This window comes from Diadema antillarum, unplaced genomic scaffold, assembly GCF_040938485.1.
Source record: "Diadema antillarum isolate AM-2024a unplaced genomic scaffold, OU_Dant_1.0 scf00000140, whole genome shotgun sequence".
In the NCBI taxonomy this organism is placed as follows: domain Eukaryota; kingdom Metazoa; phylum Echinodermata; class Echinoidea; order Diadematoida; family Diadematidae; genus Diadema; species Diadema antillarum.
In genome coordinates, this window is record NW_027271029.1 from 2,405,679 (window position 1) to 2,426,472 (window position 20,794).

General features: G+C 39.9%; 1 protein-coding gene across 1 annotated transcript in view; it reads right to left on the reverse strand.

Moving 5' to 3' along the window:
- Nucleotides 1–18,613: 18,613 nt before the first annotated feature.
- The window catches only part of LOC139721250 (uncharacterized), a 54,426-nt gene continuing 52,245 nt past the window's right edge, over nt 18,614–20,794 (reverse strand). The window contains exon 5 of the mRNA XM_071632571.1: nt 18,614–19,942. Within this exon, the coding sequence (XP_071488672.1) occupies nt 19,868–19,942 (75 nt within the window). The 3' untranslated portion in view covers nt 18,614–19,867. The remainder of the gene's footprint in view (nt 19,943–20,794) is intronic.

Genomic DNA, 20,794 nt, shown 5'->3' on the forward strand with positions numbered 1-20,794 from the left:
CCGTTTTTTTGATGTACATTCAATAAGAATCCTACAATGAGTACCTAGACCAAAAATTAGCAGTTTTGGACTTTTAATTACAGATTTACAGCCAATTCTTTTAATTTCATGCATAAATTAACATTTTTTAAAATTTATTAAAAATACCTTTGAATAATTGTGAAATAATTACCTACTTAGTTTTATAGATTACCTTGTGGGTGACGTGTGTGCAAATTTTCCTTGTGATCACACGGTCAACGGCCAAGATCTTGGGGGGGGGGGCAATGAGCCCCTTCCCCCCCCCCTCCCCATCCTGCAAGACATCAAAATAGCCCAGTCTTTTTAGGGTTAAATGTAAAACACATACTGTAGTCAAAGTATTAATATACATATTACATAGCTGGCTTGGCACGCACAGAGTGTATATGTTTGACACATTACCAATTAACCCAAATCCTATTCAGTGGTTTATTCAACTGCATGAAGAGGATTTCAAAAAATGTAACATTCAGGTGTGCTTGAATGTGTTGATGGGTGTTAATGACCTTACACATCCGCAGTAAACGAATAAGCCACAAGACATTACAACTCTATCTCTACGCATAAAGCAGATACTAGGTAACATAGTTTCATAAAGCTGTAAAGCATACACATTGTAAAACAGTTGTAAACTGGATCACGATTACACTTACTGGCATCCATTGTCTCTAAGTAGCAACAAGTGACTGTTTCAAAACATATCGTAGAGCAGATTGCAATTCTTGTGTGCATGACTTTGTACAATATGAAAAGCGATCAAACATTTGTCATCAAAACACCATATTGGCATTGCAAAATATTGCATAGATCCTGAAAAAAATAACTAGAACTATCACTCATTGTGATTAATATACCCCCACCCACAACTGAGGGAATCAGCTCAACCAGGATTATTATTTTTTTACTTTTTAATGAAAAAAAATTACCATGGCAATGCACTGTTCAACAGTGAATAAATGTATTGCTAACTGTAATAGTCACATGTCCCACATTTCAAGTCAAGTGCTCAAAAACTGAGTGAGCAAGATAAATAAACTGATGATTTCTATGATTTTTATTAAAAATTGTGTAACCATGGCAACACAATGTTGGACATTAAGAAAAAAAAATGAAGTTTGCACAACTATATATCATAGCCGTCACATGTGCCAAATTTCAAGCCAAATGCTAAAAGGATGAGGGGCTTAGTTGAATTCAAATATTAGTGTATCATTTTCATTCAAAATATACTGTTACCATGGCAACACATTTTCCACACTGACAAAAGAATTTTTGCACATCTAGGTAATGTAGAGGTAACATGTGCCAAATTTGAAGCCAAAATGCTCTAAACAGAGTTAGGAGAATCTAAATGTTTGTATGATTTTCACTCAAAATGCACCGTTACCATGGCAACACATTGTTCAACAATGATGAAACATGAAGTTTGCATATTTCTATACTATAATGGTTGCATATGCCAAATTTCAAGCCAAATGCTCAAAGACTGAGGGAGCTACCTCAATCCACAATATTTTTGTATGATTTTAATTCAAACTATGCTGTTACCATGGCAACACAATGATCAACAATGACGAAAGGTAAAGTTTGCACTTCTACGTACCATAGTGGTCACATGTGTCAATTTTCAAGCCAAATGCTTAAAAACTGAAGGAGTTAGGCTAATCCACAATATTTTTGTATGCATTTTAGTTAAAAGATGCTGTTACCATGGCAACGCATTGTTGACCACTGACGAAAGATTAACTTTGCACATCTATCTGCTATAGTGGCTGCATGTGCCTAATTTCAAGCCAAATGCTCAAAGAGTAAGGGAGTTAATTGAATCCATGATATTTTTGTATGATTTTCATTCAAAACATGCCGTTACCATGGCAACACTTTGATCACCACTGATGAAAGATTACGTTTACACATCTACGTACTACAGTGGTCATGTGTGCCAAATTTCAAGTCAAATGCTCTAAGACCGAGGGCATTAACTGAATCCACAATATTTTTGTATGATTTTCATTCAAACTATGCTGTTACCATGGCAACACATTGATCAACAATGACGAAAGAGGAAGTATGCACATCTACGTACCATAGTGGTCACATGTGTCAATTTTCAAGCCAAATGCTTAAAAACTGAAGGAGTTAGGCTAATCCACATATTTTTGTATGATTGGTTAAAAAAACTGCTGTTGCCCTGGCAACAGATTTATTAACACACACATCAAAGGTGTTTTGCACAAATATACATTACATTGATCGCATATCCAAAATTCAAACTGAATTGCTACAAAACAGAGAGTAGTGAAATCCACAACATTTTGTAAGATTTTTATGAAAATCTTCTGTTGCCATGGCAGCACATTATGAAATACTCATGAAAAAGGTGTCTTGCACATCTGCCTGTGATAGCGGTCACACATGCCAAATTTGAAGTTAATTGCTCAAAAAATGAGAAAGTAGTTCGATCCACAAGTTTTTATGAAAATATGCCGTTGCCATGGCAACACATGCGATACTAACGAAAAAGGTGTCTTGCACATCTACCTTTGATAGCGGTCACACATGCCAAATTTGGGGTCAATTGCTCAAAAATTGAGAGGAGTTCGATCCACAACATTTTTAAAGATTTTTTAAAAATTTGTCGTTGCCATGGCAACTCATGCAATACTAACGAAAAAGGTATCTTGCACATCTCCCTTTGATAGCAATCACACATGCCAAATTTGGGGTAAATTGCTCAAAAAATGATAGTTCGATCCACAAGTTTTTACCAAAATATGCTGTTGCCATGGCAACGCATTATGCGATACTAACGAAAAAGGTGTCTTGCACATCTACCTTTGATAGTGGTCCCACATGCCAAATTTGGGGTCAATTGCTAAAAAAATGAGAGAGGAGTTCGACCCACAAGATTTTGCAACGGACCGACTGGTACTTTTCTGTTCCCATGGCTGCAAAAATGAATAAATTAAATGAGAACTTACCTGTTTGAAGTTTGATTTTTATTATTTGAGTAATAGGAGTGTGAGTTAATATGAGATCCCACTCGTACGCATGCGCAGTCAATATTCGTCGCCCAGGCAAATCTCCACCTAAGAAATCGGACTGTCTTCCGACGTCTAATACATAATGTCAAACTTAGGTGAGAGAACTGAACCGAAGACCCAACTGGGTCAAGTGAGATTTGCCTGTTCCAAGAGGAAATGCGACCACTGTCACAATCCCACAATCTGGAAATAAATTGACGGAGTAAGAACATTACCTTGAAGTTTGAATTGAGAGTGGGAGTGGAGGGCATATTAACTCACACTCCTATTACTCAAATAATAAAAATCAAACTTCAAACAGGCAAGTTCTCGTTTAATTTATTTATTATTTTTCGTAATCTCTGTTGTTCGTTAATATGAGATTTTGAAGCAAGTGGTCGCATTTCTGTAAAAACCAAGCAATGTATGGTGATAAGAATGACATAGCTCACCAATGATACCCTTTCTCTTCAATGATTATCCAGTACCGCCATGGAGAACCTACATGTAGGTTCTGCCCTGATCGACGGCTTATCATAGAACCTGTTGAAGGTTTCCTCGTTAGACCATCCGGCCTGTTTCAGAATGTCCGCTATGGGCACATCTGCTGTCTTTCCAGTAGAGACTGCTGCAGCCCTTGTAGAATGCGGTCTGAAAATTCTAGTGTCGATACCCGCCACACTCATTGTCTCCTTTATCCACCTGGAGATGGTTTGCTTACTGGCTCATTTGTGAGGTTTCCTATAACATATGAACAGGTGCCTTTCCGTATCCCTCATCACTTTTGTACGCTCAATGTACTTTTTCAGGTAGCGTACCACACAGAGTCTCTTCTCTGAAGGATACTCTTCAATTGTAGTCGTACTTCCTACTCTGTTGGAGGTCTTGTTCTGTTTTACCAAGTCACTGACATGAATCTCTACGCTATTATCCTTCCAAACCAGGCCATCAATATGAATGTAGAACATAGTCTGTACCCTTTGTGCCGAAGTGCATGAGTGCGAGCAACATACACAGCTTATGAGTAAGTTCACACAAAGATAGCTTACTGGCTGGTGACATTTTGCGGAGATGATCTAACACGATTTTAATGTCCCAGATATGGTTGTACCATGGCAGCGGAGTTCGTAAATGAAATACACCTTTCATGAATCTTGTCACCAAAGGATGTGTACTAATTGTACAGTTGCTGTTCTCCAACAGCACCACTGAGGCCAAAGCACTTCTGGCACAGTTAATAGCACTGCGCCATTATGATTATAATTATAGTTAGGTTGTATCAAGTGGCGTTCCATACTCTGATCGGTTTCCACGTGTTGTGCATGCAACGTGTTACACCCGACGTGTGTACCTGTACCGTACCGCTGACTCGGTCACGGCCAATAAACTCTTGAACATCATATACCAAGATCGTCTGATGTTTCTCCCTATTTACTGGCGTGGTGACAGCGCTGATTCGAATCCATGAATTCATCAATAGACGCTACCAGGATCCTAGATTAAGGTGAATCAAGCCCAATTAATAGGGGTCAGACGCTCACCAAATAATTTGGTGTGACAATCGAGGTTAAAGACACTAAAGTTCGAGTTTATTGAGTTGCCGCAGCTCTACGCACTGCAATGCCCGCAGCATCGTCGACGCAGCGATGCGCGGCTGTGGTCGAGCCCACTCGTAGCGGCACGGCATCCGAGCGCGAGCGGCGTTGCGCTGCTGCCCCCGCGAAGACGGAGGTGGAGAAAGCCCAACCCTGGCGCCCGGTTGGCAATGCCGCTTCGGCCTTTGAAGCGACACGCCAGCCTGACGATAAGGTCCCTCATTTCCCTGCTACCCTTCGGGGAGGTTATGAAGAGATTTTACAGGTTGAATTGCACTCTGGTTCTCCCATTAATTTGGTGAGTGAATCGACTGCTGAAGCGTGTGGTTTGGATATCGTCGTTGACGATTTTGGCTATGACGACTACATTGATTGTGATGAATCGTTTACCCTCCCATCATGCATTGTAGGTCTCACTTCTTTCCGACTGGTCCACAGTGCTAGTGGTTATGAGATGTGGTTTGACGGCTTTGTGGTTGAGGATGGGTATATGAATGCTGCAGTCGCAGCAGGTGCTCCATTCATGGAACACAACGATTTGTCTATTAGGCCCTTCAAACACGAGATCATGTTTGGTGACGAGGTTGTGTTCACTTACACTGATTCGACGGTAACCGTAGGCTGTGTCGATATGCCTGTGCACACAGCGATGAGTGATGCTGTCCGTGTAGTGAAGATGGAGACAGAGTGTGAGTGTGTATGTGAGCCTACACCTGAACATACAGTTCATGGGCAGTGTGATGTCCCTGTGCAGATGACTAAGACTGCAACAAGTACTAGTGCATGTGGGTATGAGCGTTCACATGAGCCTGAATCAATCGATTCTGAACATGACAATGCTCAGATTAGTACTATGTCTTCCCAGAAGTGCAAAGAGAGTGAGACACATGAGCAATTTGTTGGGGATCAGCCCGATGGTAGTCATGAGTGGTTTCTCAAGAGTATGGAGAAAGAAAGTAACACTGGTGGTCAGTCTGAAGTAGGTCAGTCTGTTACATGTGAATGCTTTCCTGAGAATGAGAGGGAAAATGAATGTGGCATTAGTACCCAGTCTGAAGGTGACAATCCTGGTGTTGACCTTATTGATAAGGGTGATGGGTTGGACGATTTTCCAGTTACACATAGGAGTAAGTCCTCTGGTATTCTGACCATTCCATGTAGTGGATCTGAGGTTGACCGTCCCACTGCTACTCCTGTCACTGAGCCCAGCTCTGCTTTTCCCTGTACGGAGGTCAGTAGTGTTACCATGGTTACTGAGCGTAGCTCTGAGTGTGACTCTCATGGGACTGGTGCTGCTCCCTCTTTTAGTAAACATAGCATCCGCTCCTTAGTTTCCATCACTGAGCCTAGCTCTGATCCCCCTGCATGTACTTCTGAGTGTAGTCCTGATATGCTTGTGTTCATCACTGAGCCTCGCTCTGGGAATCCCATAGGTCATACACTGATGGGACTCCACCCATCTCCTGAGAGTGTTGGTCTTCCCAGTGCTGGCGAAACATTTCCCTCCTTGTATCCCGAGTACACCACCCCTCCCGATGATCATCAGAAGTGGCCCATCATCAGCTCTGATGGAGAGACGCCAGGTGTTCCCCACAACAGTGATGGTGTGGCTATTTTGCCTCCGCTACATCACAACGCCAATCGTGACATGGCAGCATTTAGCTACCAGTGTCGGTCTGCCCTTGACTGGAGTGACCAGCTGTCAGCCCTGGTTGTTGTTGGAGAGCCTCGTGATCCTGTCCATCAGCTGGATTGCCGTACTCCATCACCAGGCGTGTGCCCATCAACCAGTCAGACTGCGGTTTCTGTCCTCGCTACTGACCAGTCACGAACCCCCAATGCCGATGATGACACCCTGGGCCTCCACCTGTCCGTGGATAGTGCTGACCCTGCCTGCTTTGACGCTAGCCCAACCTGGAGTTCATTCCCCTGGACCTTTGGCCACCGCCTGCCTTCAATCCCTGTTGAAGGAGGTCCTTCCCGTCGCCCCCTTGATGGTGCTCTGCATCTTGCCAGCTGGATGATGACCACCAAGCGCCATCCTGTTCACCAACCTCCTACCAGTGACATCACCGACTGGTTAACCGTGGACGTCAACTGCTCCCCTGTGCCTTGGATCGCGCATCCCCCAGCACCCCCAGCCTGTACTGGCCTCGCAGTGCCATACCACCCTCCCTTGTCCCCAGTAACTCCAGGTTGAAGGACTTAAGTCGGGTATTTTACCCCCGTGTCATCTTCTACTGTGTATTACTCTATAAGTTGTTTTGTTTCTTATTTTCCCTTAAACCATGGTTAGTATAATTACAGACATAATTCTGATAGGTTTATGTAGGGAGACTATAACTTCATATCCTCCGCATTGCAGGATATTTTGTTTCTCAAATTGGCATTAAGGTTATGTTAATTGTGTTCATTATTGTCACAAGTGTGCCATTTCTTCTCAAAATTTATGATTTTTTCTTTTTTAACAGATGGAGGGAATATGTTAAGTTATATGTTTCAAGTGTTTTATCATTCTTATTGCGGCTCAGTGTCAATACACACGTAGTAAGTTGTAGTAAGTTATGAACATAAAACTTTGTTACCGGTATATTTTTTTATTTGCCAGCTCCTTGCAGCATATCTTACAGTCTGCATGTTTTATACATGTATTGAAGAGTCCAATACTTCCCATTATTTCCATACTTACCTCAGTATCAAGTCCACAGGGAGTTTTTTTTTTTTCAGATGTGACATACAGCTGTACGCGTATTTTGCTTTCCGGAAGGGACCGCACATTCTCCTCTTTCTACTGTGTGTTGAAGTCTTTTAAAGTGTATGTGCTGGTTTTCAATACGTACTAGGTTTATTACCTATTGGTACTCACTGCTGGTTAATTCACATTGTGATGTCGGTTTTGTTTTATTTCTGGAGTAAAATGCCTAAAAAGTTGCATACCAGCTTATCCTATGCTGGCGTCTGTACATATTGAATTTTCATACATCTCGCACATTTTTATATACAGTGTCAGTTGTAAGTTGTATCATCTCTAGGCATTGTTGCCATATTGCATGCCGGATCATTGTTTTTTCTACCAGTCATTCATTTTCATGATATGATATACATATTTGATATACATGTATTCCTATTTCGCTTACGACCACAGATTTTCTGTGGGGCAGATACATGTACCCATTCTCCAGACCTGTCCTGCTGTCCACCTTTTGTAGTATCCTATGCGGATATCTGTAACATGAATGAATGTGTTTCATGAATGTGAATACAGTACATGTCATTTTTGGTATATCATAACAGTTTCCTTTGTACTTCAGGACAATTTTTATATCTAGATAGATTTCACACTTTACAACCAGTATTGGTAGATATTGGATAGTGTTTTTCCTTTTTTTTGTGGGCATCTGTACTAAATATGGTTATATTTATTGCTCATTGTAGTCTTGGGCAACTGCAGGTGTTTTTTTTTCACACTTCTCCCATCTACACACATACATGTATATGTGTGTGGCCCTTTGTCAGTATTTTACACCCAGTATAAGTAATCATTAAGATGATATTATTAATTTTTGGCTGTTATGTTAATATTTGTACACATTATTTTTCCTTTTGCAAGGCTGATTCATTGGATGTGTTTGGCTTAAGGAGTAAAGAGGAAGTGAGGTATGATGTAAGTGTTTTTGAGTATTTTTGATAGGGGTGCGTATTGAGGTACACTATAACTATGTATGTAGGTACAGTTTGTACAATTGTAGTTGTATGTGACCCTGCACCTCAAAACAAACAAAAAGTCGCCAGACATGAATTTTTAGTTAAGACCATATTCTGAAAGAGCAGACTTTAAGCTTTAAAATGATGTATAACTCAAATCAAATGGACTCTCCTAACCTATCTAAATATTATAAAGAAAGCACAAACTCAGGAAAACTGTGAACTGAGAAAAGAGGCTCTGAAGTACAGAGTCTATTCAAGCGCATAATCTTTACCAAACCGTGCTGGCTGTGCGATGAATGGGACAAAAAACAGGAAGTAAACCCCAGAGTAACAACAATGAAGGGATTATCAGATTAAACTGAAATTAAGCATGCCTCATTAACACATTCTGTCCATAATTAATGCAAACTTTCAAAGCAGTAGCACTATCCTTTCAAAAGTTATTAGAGTTGAAAGTGAAGAGTGTGGACAAGGTTTTTCAGAAATGAAAAAGGGATTTTAAAGACACACCTGATCACACTATTCTACCAAAAATGTTCGAGATAAACTGCTAAAAAACACACTTTCCTGCCCGTTTTATGATACCACATTTTAGGATAATGTAAAAGAAGACCCGCTCTTTCAGAAAATATGAAAAAGTCAAGTTCGGCTAGGTTGACCCATTTCACTTATTTTCAGTCCTCACGCAAAATCAGTGTGTGCGACTTTATGTTCGTTTTGAGGTGCACGGTCACGTATGTACTCTCATTGGTTGCTGTGTACAGTCCCGTACATAACATTTTGTGATTGATTTTACTCTGTCAAAGTTTGGAGTTTAGTGTAACTTATTTATGAGTTACTGTGTGTGCTCAGAAATTATAGATGTGTTAGGCAGTTTGATGGTGGTAAAGAGTGTTTTGATTAATGGAGGTGTTTTAATCAACATAGTTTCAGCATGATAATTGTGTTATGAGTGATGTTATGTTCACTCACTGTGTAAGTAAGGTAGGCCTGATTATGTGTGTTTGTGATAGTGCAGTTATCGTTGCGTAATCAACCTAAATTGTTCTAATGTTATGTTAGAGATTGTTTAATTTGTTCTATATATGTATGTGATCAACATTTATTCTTAGAGTAGGCCGCTATAGATAACAGTCATGCAACAGCCTTTAGTTATTCAGCAAGAAGGAAGTTAAAACCATGTAGTTGTTTTGTTTATACATTGCTACATTGTTCAGAGTTGGGCCCTATGTGATGTGAAGGATAGTGTGTATGATTGTCGTTTTGCTCATGCATATAGCCTGACACCATGTTGTTGATCAAGGCTATTTCAGAAACAGCAGTTTCGAGTAAATGCATACAGTATGTTGTTGATCAAGGTTATTTCAGAAAGAGCAGTTTTGAGTAGATTGTATGTGCAGGGTAGTACCATCATTTTAATAATAAGAGGAATGAAGAAAGGGATCACGCCATTATGATTATAATTATAGTTAGGTTGTATCAAGTGGCGTTCCATACTCTGATCGGTTTCCACGTGTTGTGCATGCAACGTGTTACACCCGACGTGTGTACCTGTACCGTACCGCTGACTCGGTCACGGCCAATAAACTCTTGAACATCATATACCAAGATCGTCTGATGTTTCTCCTTATTTACTGGCGCTGTAACTCAACTTATGTACATGAAACAGAGAACTCAAAAATTCTATAACACTTTCTACAGCAGTGCACTGACTGTTCAAAGTTTCCTGTCTGCAATACTCTTGCCATTTCCTAATGTAGGTTCCATATTGTGTGCGTGTAGACAGTCTCCAAGATGCACACAACACGTCCACAGTCCTGTCCTGTAGTCCCTTTATCTCGAACTGTGAACGCCAATCCTGCAACAATGAAGATCGAGTTTAGTGCAGAGTGGGTGGGTAGCCTTAGATACTGGTTGTGTCAGCAAGGATTTGCTTCTTTTCAAGATCAAAGGTTCTTCACTCATCATACTTGTCAAGAGAGGGAACCAGGCCTGTGTAGGCCAATTTGGTACCACAAGCAGGCCATGTGCATTGTCTTCTTTATTTCATTATCTTCTTTATCTTCATTATTTTCTGTAGGCATTTTGCTACCAAACAGAAAGGAGGGAAGGCATAAAAGAGTGCAAATTTTCCCCAGTCTAGTGTGAAAGCATCAACTAACTCTGCATTGGGATCTGGCAACCATGAAACGTACCTAGGTAGCTGAGCATTTAGTCTGGATGCAAACAAATCAATTACTGGTGTACCATACTTGGCCACAATCTTCTCAAAGCTATTCTTATCTAGCATCCACTCTGTTCTGTCATTAAAGTGTCTAGACATGAAGTCTGCCTCGTTGTTCTGGCACCCAGGTAAGTGAGCTGCTGACAGCCATATATTGCGTTCTATACACCAATGCCAGATGTCTAACACTACCTGATTGCATGTTTCTGATTTCAGCCCTCCCATGTTATTAAGGTAGGCAACAGCCGTAGTGTTATCAATCCTCAATAGGACATGTACATTTCTCTTATCTGCACAGAAGGATTTCAGAGCCAGTCCAGCTGCCAGTGTTTCTAGGTAATTAATGCCCGCTGTTTCAGCTGAATGTACTTCCTCTGTGGTCCACTTGCCACCTGTGTGAGAGGTTAAGTCTGTAGCACCCCACCCCTCTGCACTGGCCTCTGTACGTAGCTCCAAATCGACCATTTGTCTGACAACATGATTAAATGACTCATGAATATGTTCTTTCCACCATATCGATTCATGTCGTGCCTCCATGGAAAGAGTCATGGGCCTATCAAAATGACCACGAGCTGCCTTAAGGGCCTGTACCTTGTCTCTCTCTAGATCTCTGTAATGCAATGGGCCATACTGTACTGCAGGGAACGTGGCAGCTATTTTCCCTGTGACCCTAGCAACCTTTCGAATGGCAGAGCTACCAAGTCTCACGCATTGTGAGTGAGACTCAAGCATTTAGGGTCTGTCTCACGATCTCACGCATGGCACCCATTTTTCTCACGCATTGGGAGCACAGCTTAAAGGATTACAGTGAGAGTTGCAATTGAAGGCATATTTCCCTTTTGTCTTTCAAAATAAGTAAAAAATAGTCATTTAAGTATGCACCAGCTTGCACCATTAAGAGCTAAAAATTGAAAAAGCTCCCTACCGTGGGAGGGTGGACACCCCCTCCCACACCCTTCCCTCTTTCAGTCGCTTCGCTCCCTTGCTCATGCTCATGAGCGCGTGCCGAGATGCCGAATCATGAAAATCTCACTCATAAAATTTTTTTTAACTTGACATCTATGGAATGGATGGGGTGGCATGGGATAAGAGGGAGGTGCAAACCTCATAAATGTCATCTTGTTTTTCCCTTGGCAAAGTAATGTGCATTGACCTAGTATTCAAATGAAACCCAAGGAACTCTAGGTCTTGGCCTGGGCAAAGTACTGACTTCTCAGGATGAATTAAGAACCCCAGCTCTGTTAGAAGCTTAGTGGTAGCTGAAACAGCCCTTTGGGTAGCATCTTTAGATCTCCCAATTATCAAAGTGTCATCAAGATAACCCATAACTACATGTCCTTCTGTTCTAAGCTGGGCAAACACTGGCTTCAGCATTTTTGTAAACAGTCTGGGAGCGGAGCTGAGACCATTAGGTAGGGCCTTGTATTGGTACAGTTTACTTTGCCAATAGAAACGCAAGTACTTTCTCGATGATGGATGGACGGGAACTGAATAGTATGCATCTTGTAAATCAATAGATGCGATGTAGCAATTTGGGCTGAGCAGTGACAAGGCTGTATGTATGTTGTCCATTTTGAAATTGTGATAAAGGATGCCTGTATTAAGATCAGAAAGATCAAGGATAACTCGTAAAGAACTATTCTTTTTGGGCCTTGTGAAAATATTGGAGATGAATTCTCCATTCTCATGTTCGCAAAGTTCAATCACATTTTTAGCTAAGAGGCGAGAAATCTCTTCCTCTATTTGACTGTTAAGCTCTGAACTGCGAGATAAGTTATACAACTCTTTCCCTCTTACAGTAGGGAATTCATTAGGATCAAATTCGAGTTTGTATCCTTTGACAGCATTCAAAATGTATGGATCTGAAGTCAGGCTATTCCATTTGTCACAGAAAATTTTCAGTCGTCCACCCACCATCGAACAAGATTTAGGAGAGGGCATGTACTCACCTCTGCAGAGGAGGAGACTGTTGGTTTAACATGCTCAGTTACTTGCAGGCCCCCGCAAACCCCCGGTATTGAGGGCTCTGTCGGCCGCTGCCCTTGTTGGGTCTGGTCATCGGGTGGCAGTGTGTGGCTTCCACGAACGCTGGCCTAAAAAAGGCCGCTGTACCGACCCAGCCTGTCAATTGGCGTGGTCCACCCCGCTGATCTCATTCTACGGTAATTAGCTTCCGTCTGTCGGTGGTAAGGGTGATAGTGAGACTGTGACTGCGAATATGGACGCTGACGGGAGTTACCTGTTGAGAAAGGTTTTGAGCCTTTTACAACACCGGCTGCTGCTCTTTGTTCTTCCTGGATGTCTTTGACTTTCTTTCCTAAGTCGTCCCAAAACAGCTGTTTGGTCACAGGGTTCTGAGGCTTGCACAAGTGAGCAAATTTTGCATTCAAGCCAGGTTTTATGAGGTCTTTCCTCAAGGCGTTCAGCTCAAAATTAGAGCTACACAGGAGTCCGAGAGCGTCCTGCTGTTTTTCTGACGGCTCCGAAGCAGAAAGGGTCTGCGCAAAAGCAGTGATGCCTTTCACAAGAGCGCTCTGAATACGCTGGAGCTTCAGGTCCCTAGCCGGGGTAGTAGGGTTTAGATTCTCCCACATCGTCAAGTTGACTTTGGGCACGTCAAGTAGTGGACAGTTTTCTGGGCTAGTGTACTTCTTACTAGTCTCCTCTAGGGCAGCCTGTTCAAGAGTGTGGCTGACAAGGTAGGATACCGACCCAGCAATTTCCTCATCTAAGGGTTTCCCCACGCTGAGAGGCACTGCGAATTTAGCTGCAATAGCTGGGATGGCTACATACTTGCCAGAGGCAGGAGTAGCATTACTATCTTCTGTGTTTGTTTCAGCACTGAAATCAGAAGTCTGTGAGTCAGACGCTGGTGTACGTTTACAGCCAAAAGGCTCATCATCTTGATCGCAGTCATACTCATAGTCAGATAAAAGGAGATTATCATCCTCATCTCCGAGACTTCTCATGTCATGACTACTACGAGTCTGTGGATGAGAAAGTGGCAAATGATCCACCAATTTTCCCAGCATCTCTTCCAGTTTATTCAGACGATGTTCAAAATTTGAGCCACCAACACTAGTGCTTGGTCCTGACTTCGATGTCGTGGTCTGTGGAGGCTCTGCACGAATGCAGGCCTGACTGTCCTTCTTTGAAATAGGATCTGCACGAATGCAGTCCTGGACAGCCCGGAAATCTTTGGCTGTTATCTCAGAGTCATTCATGATCGAGGGCTTCTTAATCAAAAGGTCTGAGACCTCAGAAGTAGCAGCCGACTTGGCGAACTTCCGTGCAATCACGAGAGGAGGAGATGTAATCTTCGCTGGTGCTTTACCTTTGGCTTTCCCCGTGCCTTTACCACCGCGGCTAGCCGAGCTTGCCGCTGCCGTCTTACCCTTTCCCCCCGGATCGCTGCCGGGGGAGGGACCTGCTTGCGGTCCGCTGGCAATGCTGGTGGAACCCGCATCGCGAACCAGCTTCTCGTGTGGGAAATTCGGCTTCGTGGAAGAACACGAATTCGCTTCCATCGCTCTCCAAAATACTACCAAACGATCAGGGAGGTAAAATAACCTATGAAACCCTGAAAACTTGAACGCGACAGATCGCAAAGTGAAGGAAAATCGGCGAAATTTAGAGCTCAAAATGGCGACTTGACCGCTAAGAAACACACGCTATGAATGAATTGACTGCGCATGCGTACGAGTGGGATCTCATATTAACGAACAACGGAGGTTACGAAAAATAAAACACGTCTATTTTCATTAGTACTCAAACACCAAAAAATTCAACCATATCTGTCTAAAACATGTTTGATGAGGCAACATCTCAAGCTTCTCATGAAGCTTCTCAGTTTCCTTTTAGTCAACTTGACGATATAAGTTTTCTCAATGAATTTCAAAGTCACACAGTAGATCTAGATCGACTGTCAAACCTACAGTTCAATCCCTCTTCTGTCTGATGGCTTGTTTGGGACCGATGACCTAGATCCAGATAGGAATTTTGTTCTTAGTAATTTCGAAAATTCTAGTCGTTACTATAACTCGAAAACTTTGCCAGTCGATTTAGCCCTTCAAAGAATGATACCATTTCATGTATACATTTTAACTCTAGAAGTCTTCCAAAACATTTAGAGTCTATTACAGACATATTACATTCACTTGACTTTCCGTTTGATGTTATAGGGTTTTCTGAAACATGGCTGAAAGACACAAGTCCACCTGTAAACATACCAGGTTATACCATACTATGTAAAAATAGAAGTAATAGAACAGGTGGAGGTGTCGCACTTTGTGATGAGAGATCCGATCTGCTGCTCCAAAGTAATTTGTGTTGTGATTCACTGTTCAGTGAAATCAACTCTCCACAGGAAAGGAGTATATTGGTCGGCACTGTCTATAAACCTCCGAATGTAAATATCAAACAATTTAATGAGGCTTTTTCTACATTGTTATGTGATCTTGTCAGAGAAAATAAAAAGATTTATATAATGGGTGATTTGAATATTGATCTTCTGAAATTTAATACACATTCAAATATTCAAGATTTTATGCATTCCCTGTCAAGTATAACAGTTGTTTACCTTTGATATCTAGGCCAACACGCATTACTAGAACTTCTGCAAGTTTACTTGACAATATTTTCACCAACCAATTTGATTTACCTATTGAGAGTGGTATTCTATACTCCGATACAACTGATCATTTACCAGTTTTTCAGATAACATCTCTCAAATGTAAATCTAATAAAAGTAGTGAAGATTTGTATTCTAGATGTATTACAAAAGACAGAATAATTTCATTCAGAAATGCCCTACAGGATGCCTGTTGGAAAATATTAAAGAAACCGATGATATCAATATAGCTTATAATACGTTTGAATTAAGATTACGTGGTTTATATGATGCATATTTCCCTCTTCAACGTAAATCTTCTAAAAAGAGAGGACTGAAGCCATGGATGACTGATAGTCTATTGAAATTCGTACGATATAAAAATAAATTATATAAGATTTTTATACATAAAGGTACGCTTGTTAGCGAGATTAAGTATAAAAGTGTTCGTAATAAATTGAATTTTTTTATTACGAGAGGCTAAGAAGAAGTATTTTGTTAATAAATTTATTCAGTATAAATCTGATATTAAAAACACATGGAATGTTATCAATTTATTGTTACCATTTAAACTGGACAGGGATGGGGATATTAAACTGAAAAATAATGGTCAGATTATTGACAGCTGTGAAGGTGTAGCTGAAAGTTTCAACTCCTTTTTTGCTGGCATCGGGCCAAAACTTGAGAGATTATTACCTGAAAATCATGGGAACTTCTGGCAATATCTCCGCACACCTGTACATGCAACAGTGTTTTTATATCCAGTAACTGAAAATGAAATTTATGATATTGCAAAATCGTTTCAGAACGGTAAATTGTCTAGTGTTGATGACTTCAAACCTTAAGTGTTATTAAATATGTTATATCATTTTTAAGTGAACCACTTTGTCACATTTTCAATATGTCTTTGAGTAAAGGTGTTTTCCGACAAATCAAAGGGAAAATAACCCCCGTATTTAAAAGTGGAGATAAAACTGAAATAAGTAATTATAGACCTATATCTGTTCTCTCATGTTTTAATAAGATACTTGAAAAAATTATATTTACACGGGCTATGAAATTTGATAAAAATAAAATATTAAGTAATAGTCAATATGGTTTCCGATAAAAATTCTCTACATCTTTGGCCTTAATTAATTTAACAAATAAGATTGTTGATGCCTTTGAACATGATATGTACACGTTGGGAGTGTTCATTGACTTATCAAAGGCTTTCGATACTCTTAACCATGATATTCTGCTTTCTAAGTTACATCATTATGGTTTTTGAGGTACTGCCCATAGTTGGTTTTCTAGATATCTAAAAGATTGTTATCAATGTACTAAATATAATTCTGTTGTTTCACAACTCAGTAAAGTTCAGTGTGGTGTTCCTCAGGGTTCACTACTTGGCCCCCTTCTTTTTATATTATATATAAATGATATAGATACTGTTTCTGATAAGCTTTCTTTTATATTATATGCTGACGATACAAATATTTTTTCATGTGGTAAAAACCTGGATATCCTGTGTAATGAAGTCAATAGTGAACTTCAAAAGGTATGTGATTGGTTTCAAGTTAATATGTTATCTTTGAATAGTAAAAAATGTAATCATATTCTTTTCAATAACAGGAAAAAAAGTTGATGTTAGAAATGTTAACATTTACTTAAACAATGATGCAATTCCTAAAGTTGGTAAAACAAAGTTTTTAGGTGTATTTATTGATTCCAAGTTATCTTGGAAATTTCATACTGCAGAAGTTGAGCGAAAAGTGTCAAAAAATACTGGTATTATTCGTAAATTTGAATATTTTTTGCCTGTAAACATACAACACATGCTTTATTGCACACTTATTTTACCTTACCTGACGTATTGCAACATTGTCTGGGGAAATACATTTGAATCAAATTTGAAACGATTACAGGTTTATCAAAATTATATCACTAGATATTTATGTAATGTACGAAATATAGGTCCTGGTGGTGCTCGAACAGATACATTGTTTCATGAGTTAAAGTTGCTGCGTTTAAAAGATATCAATACACTCCAATTGGGTTTATTTATTTATAAGTGTACAAACAATCTTCTCCCTGATCATTTATGTCACTTATTTGAAGAAAACTCCGAATATCACAAGTACAAAACCAAATCATCTTCACTAATTCACATTCCAAAACATAAAAAAGTCTCATTCCAACACACAGTGCGTTTTTCTGGTCCCAAGGTCTGGAATAATCTCCCAGCTCATTTAAAATCTGTACCTTCTTTTAGTCTATTCAAATGCCGTCTTTCGTTTTTGGAATGACGGACTTCTTGTTGTTGTGGTCAAGTTTGTTCTCTGGGGGCTTGGCAGTGCTTGGTGTCGAGTTATTTTAGTAACCCGTGCACTATCATGGCATTTTAATGCTCGCAATCCACTTTGCACACACCAGTTGTTGTTGCGTTGAACAGGCCTCGTGTGAGCTTTCAGGTTGCTAGGAACAACTTTAGTTAAAATGATATGCATAAGATTTAAATAGTAAAGCGGTCTATTCATGATCCAGTAAGTAAGAGTGTATTTTATTCATTGTTGTTACATCTGTGCAGATGTTTCACATTACTTGAAGTTATGAATATTCAACGTTTAACTCTGATATATGCAACTTTTGCTATAGGCTGTAGCTTGTCACATATTTTCATACTTTACTGTTGCCTCTCTGTTAGGCTGCAATATCTCTCTTTGAGGAATATCTCATTTCAATATTGCCATGTCTATTCATGATCCAGTTGGAACCAGTGCATCTTATTCATTGTCTTGTTTACATCTGTGCAGTGGTTTCATATTATTGGCAGTTATAAGATATGCAACGGATAATTCAGGTATATGCAACATTTGTCATAGCCTGTAGCTCGTCACATATTTTCATACTCACTGTTGCCTCTCTGTTAGACTACAATATCTCCCTTTGAGGCATATCTCATTTCAATATTGCCATGGGAACTATTATGTTTTTGTTGTTTTTTGTGTTTGTGTTTGTGATGTAATGTATTTTGTAAGGCAGCTCACCACAAGCTTTGCTTTTTTGAGGTTCTGCCTTCCTGTAGAATAATTTCATGCATGTGATTTCTTACATGAAAAAGATGGAAAATAAATGTTTCACAAACTTGAACTTGAACTTGAACCGACCGCCCGACTGCCCACCCGACCGACTGACCGGCCACCCGACCTCAGAGTGATTCCTATATACCCCCCTACACACTATGTGTGGGTAGGGGTATAAAAATGGAAAGATAGAAAGACCCCCTCCCCTAATGTCCCCCACCAACCCGACCATACCACCCTACACCACCCCCTGCCAGCACATGCATAGACACATGCACGCAGGCATGCGCATGATTGTGCGCAAGCCAACGAGGAAAGGGAAGTGCAGAGCTGCGTGGCCGAAGAAGTAGGGGGGGGGGATGGGGACAAGGTAGTCCAACAGAAACTGTAGATGAGCAACAGACTTACAAACTCATAAAGACCTGCAACTATAATGGTCAAATGGTAAACAGTTAAACGGAAACTTGCGATACGGTTGCTCAAATCTTTTATGTGAAGGTTCTCATCAATAATCATTGTGCCAAACCAATGCAATCACACATTACACTTACGTTGTGAGGACTGTAACATACTAAAAAATAAAAATGACTGTGGCCAATGTATGAAAATAAACATAGCTGGGTAGGCACACATTATGTGGGTGATGCATTTCCTGTATCATGTGTGACTTCTTGAAAGAGACTGCAAAACTATTAAGCTGTCCTTTGGCTTATGATGTGTTATCAAACCCAAATCTACGTACAGTACCTCTCACAAGCTTATTCCATCAACATTTAGATAGTGGGATAAAAACACACAACATAACCATTCTCTTTATCTGTCTAGAGGATTTCACAGTTCTGTGAAATCTCGGCAAAGGAAGTTTTCAGACCAGTACTTGTATATTATCACGAGTAGTATTTCATATACATAGCTTCATTAGTGTTTGCAATTTACGCAAGACTGCAGTTATTTAGAGACTTTGTAAAATGTTGCTACTGGCAAGAGCATTCCATTTACTTAACCTATGGAAATAGGCTTAACATCAAAATTTCACAAAGTTGGTCACTTAGGAGCAATGAATGGTACAATAAAGATATGACGTATGTGAAGGTGTAATCATTATCACATGCCTGCTTGTTGCCTCTTTTCTTTGTTTGGTTTGGGCATACCTTGATTTGTATCTAGTTGAAATAATTAGAAAGTTCCCCCTTTGCATGAAATTGGGAAGCATCATACATTTTAAATTTACCTAGAATCTACTATTTGAAACATAATTGTCACAATGACCTTTCAAAGGTATGAGCATATCTTAACAGTGTTACCACTGGAAATAGTTCTGTGTTACACAAATGAATCCCCAGAGAGGATATACCTTCTAGCTCAAAGCAATTATATTGTTAGCAATGTGTGGTACATAATATCTTGCTCCATTTGATTTCAGACATGTGAACATGCCTGCTTCTTGATGGCTGTGGTATAGGTCCAAAAAGTACACAATCAGAGCATACATCAGTGTCTCTTTCCCTCTCTTGGCTCTTCAAGATGATGCTGACTTCCTTCTGATGTGACAACAAATAGCACTGACAAGTTGAAGATGATGTAGCATCAATCAGACAAAACTGGCTCAGTAAAAAGGTTCATCATGTGACCTGAGTACCATTCCGAAGCTTCACAATTTGCTGAAGGGCTTCCTTCACCTCTGGGCTAATTTCATTCTGAAAGTGGATTTAATAGATAAGAAAGAGAAGGGAGAGGGAAAATTCACTAAGTATTGCATTTCAATGAATCGTAGGAATATTTATAAGATAATTTGCATTCAACAACATAAAGCTCACAAAAAGTAAATAAAAAAAAAAAGGAAAATTGGTTTAACACTTCTGCACAAATGCTAATATGATGTAAACGTGAATAGGCATAAATGAAAATACAAAGCAGTATCATATTTTCCTACACACATGAATCAAATTTTCCATTTTTTTTTATCAACAGGGTTTGTACATTAATTTGACTCTAAATCAAAGTCAAAGGATTTACCAAGATATTAAGCCTACAATTCACACAATGATATTCCTGTGGCAATCATGAACTCCCTGTGAAACAATTAAAATCACTAGTGCAATGCAATCAAGTTTGATTGATGGCATGAACTGTTAATTAGCAAGAGTGATGGAAAAAAGGATGTGAAATTGAGTACTGAATTGGAGGGAGTACAGGAAAATCAGTTCATTCACATATGAATAATACCGTTTCATGTCTCAAACATGCCTGCAGATGCCTTTATTGAAAGATTGACAGTGTGGAGAATTCTTGCAGTCTCCATCCACAGTATAGGGCAGTATATGATATTATATTTCTTCTGGTCAGAAAATTTTACTTGTCATTGTAATTGTCATATATTCTATGGCTTTATTCATTCTTATTTGTCTCTTCATGACGATTTTTCTCTCATTCCCTATAGTAGCCTGAACATGCTGCGACCAAAAAGATAAGAAAACAAAACAAAACAAATCCGAAAAGTGCTGAGTAGTCACATTCAGAATATATTGAAACGAAAAGGATGTAATGAC